General features: G+C 43.7%; 1 protein-coding gene across 1 annotated transcript in view; it reads right to left on the bottom strand.

The window, feature by feature from the left end:
• The window catches only part of NFATC4 (nuclear factor of activated T cells 4), a 54082-nt gene extending 42155 nt beyond the window's left edge, over nucleotides 1-11927 (bottom strand). Inside the window, exon 1 of the mRNA XM_060780116.2 lies at nucleotides 11568-11927. Within this exon, the coding sequence (XP_060636099.2) occupies nucleotides 11568-11667 (100 nt within the window). The 5' untranslated portion in view covers nucleotides 11668-11927. The remainder of the gene's footprint in view (nucleotides 1-11567) is intronic.
• Between the last annotated feature and the right edge of the window lie 463 nt (nucleotides 11928-12390).

Below are 12390 nucleotides of genomic sequence, written 5' to 3' on the forward strand. Positions count from 1 at the left end.
AAAGCAATGGTATTCCCTTTAATAACTGATGGATGGGAGAGCTGGACAATAAGGAAAGCTGAGCGAAGAAAGAGAGATGCTTTTGAACTGTAGTGCTGGAGGAAAGTTTCGAGAGTGCCTTGGACAGCGAGAAGAGCCAACCAGTCCATTCTTCAGAAAATAATGACAGACTGCTCACTGGAGGGAAGGATAGTAGAGGCAAAGATGAAGTATTTTGGCCACATCATGAAAAGAAAGGAAAGTTTGGAGAAGATAATGATGCTTGGGAAAATGGAAAGAAAAAGGAAGAGGGGCCGACCAAGGGCAAGATGGATGGCATCCTTGAAGTGGCTGGCTTGACCTTGAAGGAGCTGGGGGTGGCCATAGCCGACAGGGAGCTCTGGCGTGGTTGGTCCATGAGGTCATGAAGAGTCAGATGCAACTGAACGAATAAACAACAACATGTACAGTTGCCTGTCTTGTCATTGTATAACGGCATTGGAAATTTGCCATGTATGTGTTCTGTGATCCGCTCTGAGTTCCCTTCGGAGTGAGAAGGGCAGAATATAAATACTGTAAACAAATAGGTTGTTGTAGGTTTTTTTGGGCTATATGGCCATGTTCTAGGCTTTACAGGCCAATGGATACTCCACCACAGACATAAGAAGAGCTACAAGACCGAGAACAAGCTATGAGAATCAAGACAAAGATCCACCCAGAGGAAAAGTGTTCTTGCCATACATCAAGGGAACCACTGACCGCATAGGGAAGCTGATGAGGAAACACAACATACAAACTATCTACAGACCCACTAAGAAAATCCAACAAATGCTACGTTCAGCAAAGGACAAGAGGGATCCTCTCACCTCTGCAGGAGTCTACCGTATACCATGCAGCTGTGGACAAGTCTACATAGGGACCACCAACTGCAGCAGCATTGCCTCAACATGAATCAAGGAACATGAAAGGCACTGCAGACAGGCCCATAGCCAGGATTTTGTTTCGGGGGGGGGGGGGCTGAGTTTGGTTCGGGGGGGGCGAGTCTGAGTGAAAGAGGGTCTGCCCTAGCAAACCTTTTGTATTGTTACCCCAATACCCCCATGCATATGGGATATATTGAGCATGGTGATCAGATCATGATATGAATGAACATAACAATTTAAATAATGCACCAATAAGGCCTTCTCGCGGACCACCATCAGAATTTCGGGGGGGGGGCTGAAGCCCCCCAAGCCCCCCCTCCCCTGGCTACATGCCTGACTGCAGACTAATTCAACTGAGAAGTCAGCCATAGCAGAGCACTTGAGGAACCAACCTGGGCACTGCATATTATCTGAGAACACAGATATGCTGGACCACTCCAACAACCACCATGTCAGGCTAGACAGAGAAATCATTGAAATCCACAAGCATGTGGACAATATCAACAGAAAGGAAAAGACCATGAAAGCAGCATATAAAGAACAACACTCAAACACAGGGGAACTCCAGACAAGAAGCAATAAGGGACATCTAATCACCTCTCAACAAAGGATTCCCCCAGGCAGTAACAAGCCACACCTAAAACCTGTCAGGCCATCAAATCAAGGTGGCTAATCAAGGTGGCCAACTGAAACATTCACACCTAACTCCAACAGACAAGAGTTCTTTCTCCCGCCCTGGACTTTCCACAGATATATAAACCCAATTTTCCAAGTTTCCAACAGACCTCACAACCTCTGAGGATGCCTGTCATAGATGCAGGCGAAACGTCAGGAGAGAATGATTCTAGAACATCATCATCATCATCATCATCATGGCCATACAGCCTGAAAAACCTACAACAACCCAGTGATTCCAGCTATGAAAGTCTTTGACAATAAACTGTAAATAAAATTAAATAAATAAGTAAATATAGTTGGGCCCCTGTATGGATAAAGCCATATAGTTTTCTTAGAGTTTGCTGGAGGGAAAGCAGGAAGTCAATGTCACGCCATAAATAGCAACAAATAATACATGTTTTGTTTCGAAGAGGGATGTTTTTGCTTTTTTGCTCCACAGGGGTGGGAGGACTTGTAACCCAGTTGCAACATCTGGCAGGTTACCATTGCCACCAGGTTGGCAGTGGCTAATGGGAGCCGGAGTCTGACATCAGGAGGAACCTAATGTGCTTCTATTCTCAATCCTGAACTTGCACTTTGCTTCCATCCAAGGAAGGGAGAGTAGAAGAAGAAAAAGTCCAAAAGCTCCCCCCTTTTCCACCTTTGAAACAAATACTTTCGGAGAACTTTTGGCAAAGGGAAAGGGGGTTTAGAAAGTTTCCCCCAGCCTTGGGCCAATCTTCTCCAGGCCTCCACCCTGTTTTGTGGACAGGAGACAAACCCCAGGATTCAGAAAGGGAGAAGGTATGAAGGCAAAGAGGGGGGTAAGACTGCCAAGGAGGGGTTGCCATCTGAACCCAATTAAAGGGCCATTTCCCAAAGCCCCAGGCTCGCTTGGCAAGGACCCCAGTTGCTGAGGAAACAAGACGAAAAGGAAAATTGCACTGTTGCAAGAAGCTAGTTGAAACCGTATGCAAGAAAGAAAGAGAAGGGGTGTGTGGGGGGAAAGGCATCTCCCCTTCCCCATTTGCTGCCATTTCTTTCCTTCTCTCGTTTCCCCCCTTTCTTTAATTCCACCTCTGCTCCCCTCCGGTGGGGATTTCAAGGCTTTGGACCAGGGCCAGTCTAGGGAGGGCTCAATGCTGTGGGATCCTGAGGCCCTTTTCGGCTCCCATCTGGATTTCATTTGAACCAGACGCTGCATGCCCAGAGACGGTTTGACCTTTCTCGCTGGGAAAGGGGGGAAAAATATCCCAGTTTCCTACCTCCGCCTTTCCTACGGGTTCTATGGGGTTGCCAGTTTCTACAGTGCCAGGGCAAAGATATTTGGGGGCACAATGCTGGCTCCAACTGAGCCCCTTTATCCTTTCCATGATCATCATATGGCCAAACCCAGAAAGAGCACAGAAACAGGCAGAAATTACAAAACATTTTACAACAACCCTATAGAATAGGAAAGGATTAAGCCACCAGACGTGCAGCAGCCAAGGGTCACCGCAATTGGTCTTATAGTTCATACAAGATTGTTAATTTCTTCAGTGCCAAGATAAGGATAATTTAGGGACACAGACTTGGCTGCAACTGAACCCCTTTATCCTCTCCATGATCATCATGTGCCCAAACCCAGAAAAGGAACAGAAACAGGCAAAAACTGCAAGATATTTTACAACAAACCTATAGAATAGGAAAGGATTAAGTCACCAGATATGCAGAGGCCAAGGGTCGCCACAAACTGTCCTATAGTTCATATAGGATTGCTAATTTCTTAAGTGCCAAGGATAATTTAGGGACACAGACTTGGCTGCAACTGAGCCCCTTTATCCTCTCCATTATCATGATGTGCCCAAACCCAAAAACGGCACAGAAACAGGCAGAAATTACAAGATATTTTACAACAACCCTGTAGAATAGGAAAGAACTCAGTCGTCAGACATGCAGTAGCCAAGGGTCACTACAAACACTCCTATAGTTCATATCATTTTTAAGTGCCAAGATAAGGATAATTTAGGGACACAGACTTGGCTGCAACTGAGCCCCATTATCCTCTCCATGATCATCATGTGCCCAAACCCAGAAAAGGCACAGTAACAGGCAAAACTTGCAAGATATTTTACAACAACCCTATAGAGTAGGCAAGGATTAAGGCACCAGACATGCAGCAGCCAAGGGTCACCACAAACTGTCCTATAGTTCATATAGGATTGTTAGTTTCTGCAGTGCCAAATTCAGGATAATTCAGGGACACAAACTTGGCTGCAACCAAGTCCCATCATTCTACCATAGTTGGTTCTACACTGCTCTATGTCCCAGAATCTGATCCCGATTATCTGCTTTGAACTGGATTATATGAGTCTACACTGTCAGATAGTCTGGGATAAGCAGATAATCTGAGATCAGAACCTGGGATATAGGGCAACATAGACCCAGCCCTTGACAATCATAGGCCCAAACTCAGAAAAGACACAAAGTCAACAGGAAATTAAAGATGTTAAAGCAGCGTTTCTCAACCTGGGGGTCAGGACCCCTGGGGGGTTCATGGGGGGGGGGTTGTCAGAGGGGTTACCATAGACCATCAAAAAACACAGTATTTTCTGTTGCTCATGGAGGTTCAGTGTGGGAAGTTTGGCCCAATTCTATCGTTTGCGGGGTTCAGAACAGTCTTTGATTGTAGGTGGACTATAAATCCCAACAACTAAAACTCCCAAATGTCAACGCCTATTTTCCCCAAACTCCACAGGGGGTTCACATTTGGGCATATTGAGTATCCATGCCAAGTTTGATCCAGATCCATCATTGTTGGAGTCCCAGTACTCTCTGCATGTAGGTGAACTACAACTCCCAAACTCAAGGTCAATGCCCACTAAATCCTTCCAGTATTTTCTGTTGGTCATGGGAGTTCTGTGTGCCGAGTTTGGTTCAATCCTATCATTGGTGGAGTTCAGAATGCTCTTTGATTGTAGGCGAACTATAAATCCCAGCAACTACAACTCCCAAATGACAAAATCAATCCCCACCCCCAACCTCACCAGTATTCAAATTTGGGCATTTTGGGTATTTGTGCCAAATTTGGTCCAGTGAATAAAAATACATCCTACATATCAGATATTTACATTACAATTCATAACAGTAGCCAAATTAGAGTTATGAAGTAGCAATGAAAATAATGTTATGGTTGGGGGTCACTACAACATGAAGAACTGTATTAAGGGGTTGTGGCATTAGGAAGGTTGAGAAACACTGCTGTAGATGAAAAGGGGGCCTCTGTCTGTGTGTTTTCTGTCATTGTTGTTAATCGTATAACTGCATTGTATGTTTGCTATATATGTATTCGGTAATCTGCTCTGAGTCCCCTTGGGGAGATAGAGCGGAATATTAATAAAGTATATTATTATTATTATTATTATTATTATTATTATTATTACCTGCAAGTAAACATGGAGCTCTGTGTGATCCAAAAGCTACCTTTTTCTGTCTCTCTAGACACATCTACATTGTAGGATTAATGCAGTTTGACCTCACTTTAACTGCCATGGCTCAATGCTATGGAATCCTATGAGTCTTAAGTTGGTGAGGCATCAACACTCTTCAGCAGAGGAGGCTAAAGACCTTGCAAAACTACAGCTCACATGATTGCACAGCACTGAGCCATGGTGGTTCAAAGTGGCGTCAAACTGCATTCATTTGACAGTGTAGATGCCGTCATCCCAACTGTGAATTGTGAGAAGTGTATGGAGAATGGCAAGAACCAGCTTGGGGGGGGGGGGGAGTTCCAAATTCCATCTTGGAAAAGAGAAAAAGCATAACAGAGAAAGGGGAAATGCACTCCGTGTTGCCGCCACCGCCTCCGCCTCCTCCCCATCCCCTCCCTTGCTCATTTTTCAACTACGCCTGTAGAAATCCATGTCACGCAACCCACATTTTTCCATTTTGGAAGGCAAAGCCTGGATTTCCAAACGTGATATTTTGAGTTTTAAGTTCGCCGCCTGACGTGACCGCTTTCCAAGCATCCGACAGCAGTGGGGTTTGGCCCACGAAAGAAGGGCTCGCATCCTACTAAATTTGTTAAAGGTGCCGCAGCAGCAGATCCAGCCAAAATAACAATACCACTGAGAGTTCGTCCGGAAAAAAAATTGGGAGAGGAGCAGCTTGACTTTGAAAGATGAAGAAAGCATCAGGAAAATAAAAGACAGTTAAGAAAAGAAAAGTTTGTGGGGAAAGCCTTGGAAATGCAATCATTTACCCAAATGATTGCAATAGATGTGGGCGAAACATCAGGAGAGAATGCTTCTGGAACATGGCACAGCAACCCAGTGATTCCAGCCATGAAACCCTTCGACAACACATTTACCCAAATCCTGATGGGCATTAGGGAAGCTTTTCTGATTTTGGCACTTGCCTACAAAAACATACATTGATTTGGGGCCTATCACTACGTAATAGGATTTTAGTTCCTGGGTTATAAATGCCATTTCCTAATTGGGTTCTGTCATGAAAACATAGGAAAGGTTTTTGCGGGACATCCTGCAACACATTTCACTATAGTTTTTCAACTCGTATCACACAAAGTCTCAACCCATTCAACATACAGTAGAGTCTCGCTTATTCAACCTTCGCGCGTCCAACGTTCTGTATTATCTAACGCAGTCTCCCTCCAGCACGGATCCACACCTGTTTCAATACATTGCAATGTTTTGGTGCTAAATTCGTAAATACAGTAATTACTACATAACATTACCGTGTATTGAACTGCTTTTTCTGTCGATTTGTTGTAAAACATTATGTTTTGGTGCTTAATTTGTAAAATCATAATGTAATTCGACTTTTAAAAGGCTTTTTCTTAATCCCTCCTTATTATCCAAACTTTTCACTTATCCAACGTTCTGCTGGCCTATTTATGTTGGAAAAGCAAGACTCTACTGCAGTGTTTCTCAACCTGGGGTCGGGACCCTGGGGGGGGGGTCGCAAGGGGGTGTCAAAGGGGTCGCCAAAGACCATTGGAAAACACAGTATTTTCTGTTGGTCATGGGGTTTCTGTGTGGGATGTTTGACTCAATTCTATCATTGATGTGGTTCAGAATACTCTTGGATTGTAGGTGAACTATACATCCCAGCAACTACAACTCCCAAATGTCAAGCTCTATTTCCCCCAAACTTCACCAGTGTTCACATTTGGACATATTGAGTATTCGTGCCAAGTGTGGTCCAGATCTATCATTGTTTAAGTCCACAGTGCTCTCTGGATGTAGGTGAACTACAACTCGATAGCTCAAGGTCAATGCCCTTCCAAACCCAGTATTTTCTGTTGGTCATGGGAGTTCGGAGTGTCAGGTTTGGTTCAATTCCATCGATGGTGGAGCTCAGAATACTCTTTGATTGTAGGTGAACTATAAATGCCCAGTTTGGACAGGTTCCATCATTGTTTGAGTCCACAGTGCTCTCTGAATGTAGGTGAACTACAACTCCAAAACTCAAGGTCAATGCCCACCAACCCCTTCCAGTATTTTCTGTAGGTCATGGGAGTTCTGTGTGCCAAGTTTGTTTCAATTCCATCATTGGTGAAATTCAGAATGCTCTTTGATTTTAGTTTAACTATAAATCCCAGAAACTACAACTCCCAAATGACAAAATCAATCCCCCCTCCCAACCCCACTAGTATTCAAATTTGGACGTATCGGGTATTTGTGCTAAATTTGGTCCAGTGAATGAAAATACATCCTGCATATCAGATATTTACATTACGATTCATAACAGTAGCAAATTAAAATTACGAAGTAGCAACGAAAATAATGTTATGGTTGGGGGTCACCATAACATGAGCAACTGTAACCACAAGGGGTTGCTGCATTAGGAAGGTTGAGAACCACTGCTCTACTGTATGTGTTGTCGAAGGCTTGCATGGCCGGAATCACTGGGTCGCTGTGAGTTTTCCAGGCCGTATGGCCATGTTCCAGAAGCATTCTCCCCTGACGTTTCACCCACATCTATGGCAGGTATCCTCAGAGGTTGTGAGGTCAGTTGGAAACTAGGCAGATGAGGTTTATATATCTGTGGAATGATGTCCAGGGTGGGAGAAAAAACAATTGTCTGTTTGAGGCTGGCGCGTGTTGCAGCTGACCACCTTGATTAGCATTGAATGGCCTAGCAGCTTCAAAGCCTGGCTGCTTCCTACCATAGATAGGGTATAAATACAATAATAATAGTAGTAGTAGTAGTAGTAGTAATAATAATAACAATAATAATAATAATAATAATAATAATAATAATAAGATTGCTGTGAGTTTTCTGGGCTGTGTGGCCAAGTTCCAGGAGCATTCCCTCCTAACGTTATGCCCACATCTATGGAAGGCATCCCCATAGGTTGCGAAGTTTGTTGGAAACTAGGCAAGTGAGGTCTATATACCTGTGGAATGATGTCCAGGGTGGGAGAAAGAACTCTTGTCTTTTTGAGGCAGGCACGCATGTTGCAACTGACCACCTTGATTAGCATTGAATGGCCTTGCAGCTTCAAAGCCTGGCTGCTTCCTGCCTGGGGTAATCCTTTGTTGGGAGGTGTTAGCTGGCTCTGATTGTTTCATGTCCAGAATTTTCCAGTTTTCTGAGTGTTGCTCTTTATTTACCACACTAATTTTAGAATTTTTAAAAAATACGGGTAGTCAAAAGCCATTGAAATCCACAAGCATGTGCACAATTTCAACAGAAAGGAGGAAACTATGAAAATGAACAAAATCTGGCTACTGGACTCAGATAAGCCACTTCAAAGCAGATATTGTGGATGATCTGCCTTGATATTCTGGGTTATCTGGCTGCGTGGAAGGGCCTGAAGAGCCCAATATCTGGCCAGAACCTGGAATGCCTTTATTACACCACTTTCAGACAGATGTGAACAACAATGATCATGGAAGCCTAATTCACGAACTATTAAAATGTTCTGGAAAAGCTGCCATGCCATTATAATAATAGTCTGGCTGCGATATTTCACAATATTTTCCATCACCAGTGCCTGGGCATGCTCTTCCCACCATGATTGCTACCATGCTGCATACTTTTCAAACAAGCCCAGATTTATGGAACTACTTTCTCTCCCTCGGACATTGAATATGCTTTGCAACAGGCCTGGGCAAACTTGGGCCCCCCAGGTGTTTTGGACTCCAACTCCCACAATTCCTAACAGCCTACCGGCTGTTAGGAATTGTGGGAGTTGGAGTCCAAAACACCTGGAGGGCCCAAGTTTGCCCAGGCCTGCTTTACAACAACCTGACAGAGTCGGCAAGGATTCAATCGCCGCATTGCAGCCAAGGCTAGCAGAGCATGGGTCACTTAAAACCAACAGACGTGTTTGTAACAAGACTTATCATTAAACATACCTTATCATTAAACAGCATGACTTCTCTCTTTGTACAGACACATAGCATCTGCAAAAACCAGTTTAGCCATCCCTTTGACATAGAACTCTGCCTCTTCTTTCTTTCTCTCTCTCTCTCACTCTCTCTCTCTTTGGGGACATCTGCACTGTAGGATTAATGCAGTTTGACCCCACTTTAACTGCCGTGGCTCGATGCTATGGACTCAAGGGAGCTGTCGTTTGATGAGATCCCAGCACTCTTTGGTAAGGAAGGCGAAAGACCTTGCAAAACTACAACTGCCAGTAATCCACAGCAGATAAGGTGGTGTCAAACCGCATTAATTCCATAGTATAGATGCACCTTTAGTCAAAAGTACAATAAGATACATCTCTTGCTGACTATTTCGCTCACATTCTTCCCTGTGATTAAAAAAAAGCCTTGGAAGAAACACTCTTCTAAAGTTTTCTGGGCTGTATCGCCATATTCGAGATGCATTCTCTCCTAACGTTTCACCCACATCTGGAGCATTGAATAGCCTTGCAGCTTCAAAGACTGGCTGATTCCTGCCATAGATAGCAGGGTATTATTGTTATTATTATTATTATTGTAAATTACGACAGCAAAACAGAGAGTAAACAATCAGGCACATCTAATCACCTCTCAACAAAAGATTCCCCCAGGCACTGCCAAGCCATCAAATGCTAATTAAGGAGGTCAGTTGAAACATTCACACCTAGCTCCAGCAGACAAGAGTCCTTTGTCCCACCCTGGTCATTCCACAGATATATAAACCCATTTTCCTACTTCCAACAGACATCACTACCTCTGAGGATGCTTGCCATAGATGCAGGAGAAACGTCAGGAGAAAATGCCTCTAGAACATGGCCATATAACCCGGAAAAACCTACAACAACCCAGTGATTCTGGCCATGAAAGCCTTTGACAATACATTGTTGTTGTTGTTGTTGTTGTTGTTATATTTATACCCTGCTATCTATGGCAGGAATCAGCCAGTCTTTGAAGCTGCAAGGTCATTCAATGCTAATCAAGGTGGCCATTATTTATACCCTGCTGTCTTTGGCAGGAATCAGCCAGTCTTTGAATCTGCAAGGCCATTCAATGCTAATCAAGATGGCCAACTGGAACATTCATACTTGCCTCCAACAGACAAGAGTTCTTTCCCCAACCCTGGACCTTCCATAGACATATAAACTTCACTTGCCTAGTTTCCTACAAAACCTCACAACCTCTGAGGATGCCTGCCATAGATGTGGGCAAAACCTCAGGACAGAATGCTTCAGGAATATGGCCAGACAGCCCAGAAAACTCACAGCAAGCCTATTATTATTATTATTATTATTATTATTATTACTATTAATTATACCCTGCTATCTATGGCAGGATTATTATTATTTTATTTATTTATATCCTGCTATCTATGGCAGGGTTATTATTATTATTATTATTATTATTATTATTTATACCCTGCTAACTATGCAAGGGTTGTTGTTGTTATTATTATTATTATTATTATTAATACCCAGCTATCTATGGCACGATTATTATTATTATTGTATTATATATAATGGCGCACCATGCAGTCATACCGGCCACATTTCCTTGGAGGCGTCTATGGACAATACCGGCTCTTTGGCTTAGAAATGGAGATGAGCACTACCTCCCCCCCCCCCCCCACCCCCCAGAGTCGGACACGACTAGACTTAATGTCAAGTGGAAACCTTTACCTATTATTACATTTATTTATACCCTGCTATCTATGGCAGGAAACAGCCAGGCTTTGAAGCTGCAAGGCCATTCGATGCGAATCAAGGTGGCGAACTCCAACATTCACACTTGCCTCAAACAGACAAGAGTTCTTTCTCCCACCCTGGACATTTAACAGACATATAAACTCCACTTGCTTAGTTTCCAACCGACCTCTACGCAGAGACCCTCACTGATTGACTTTGCAGCTGGAAGCCCATTCGATGCTACTCAAAGTGGCCAATTTACACTTGCCTCCAACAGAAAAGAGTACTTTCTCCCACCCTGGACATTATTCCACATAGAAACCTCACTTGCCTATTTCTTAATAGCCCTCACAACCTCTGAGGATGCATATAATAGATGTGGGAGAAATGTCAGAAGAGAATGCTTCCAGAACATAGCCATACAGTGCTTTACACTTGCCTCCAACAGACAAGAGTTCTTTCCCCCACCCTGGACATTATTCCACGTAAAAACCTCACTTGCCTATTTCTTAATAGCCCTCACAACCTCTGAGGATGCCTACCATAGATGTGGGAGAAACGTCAGGAGAGAATGCTTCCGGAACCTAGCCATGCAGTCCAGGAAACTCACAGCAACACAGTGATTCCTGCCACGAAAGCCTTTGACAATGCAACACACCTCACTCATCTGTATGAAACGCCTGCAAATATTAATTAAGGCTAAATTACCATTTGGGGTTTTGACTAGGCGCATTCTCAAGCTGTGTCGGAAGATGGGAGCGTTCACTTTGACCCTAAAATACAATTTCCTCGCTGCATCAGCCACATCAGAACATATTGCATTAATTGCAATACAGAATTAAGCACATGTTGCATTAACTTCAAAGAAATATTTATTATTATTATTATTATTATTATTATTATTATTTGTTTACCTGAATCCAGGGGGACTCCCATAGCAGGGGGTTCTTTCTCTTCCTCTCCAAAAATCAGCTTGAACTCCAGGTCTTCATCTTCACAGTTGGCTGCTCCCATCCTGAGTTCTTCTTTCTTCCCCCAAGAAGTGGGGGAAATGGGGCAATGGAACCTAAGGGAGTGATCCACTTTGGTGTCTTGACCTTCCCCCACCAAAAATTGAAATTGGGGACCAGGAGAGGGTCTAATGCCTCCTCCTCCTCCTCCTCCTGCCTTTAATACTTAAATAAAAGTTTCAGGAGAGAGAGGAGGGGCGAGTTGGGAAAACTTTTCCCTCTCCTCCAAGGACTCCCCCCTCCCTCCCTCTCTGCTGCTCCCTCCTAATTGGCTGGGCTCTCAAATAGGAAGCCAAACCATGCCCCCATATGTCAAATTAAGCCCCGCCCACTTAGGGAGGGGGAAGTGTGGGATGAGGAGGGAGGGGGGGAAAGAATGCGAATTGGGCTGGTCTAACAGGAAGGAGGAGAGGAGGAGGAAAAAGGAATCTCGTCCTCCCCCCTTTTCTCCTTCCGAATGGAACAGCCCACCTGGAGCCTCATTGGGCGGTGGCTTTCAACGCCACACCCACCTCTAGGGGGGGAAATAAAGCCACGCCCACTTTGGTATAAAAGCCTTGGAGCTGGCAGGCAGATCTATACTAAAGAGTGATATATTATAATATTGCAATATATATTATAATGTTGTAATATAATAAAATAACATAGTATAATATAATATATATTATGGTACAATAGTATTTATTATATATTGTAATATATATATATATATATATATATTATAATA

Source organism: Anolis sagrei, chromosome 6 (assembly GCF_037176765.1).
Source record: "Anolis sagrei isolate rAnoSag1 chromosome 6, rAnoSag1.mat, whole genome shotgun sequence".
Lineage (NCBI taxonomy): Eukaryota > Metazoa > Chordata > Lepidosauria > Squamata > Dactyloidae > Anolis > Anolis sagrei.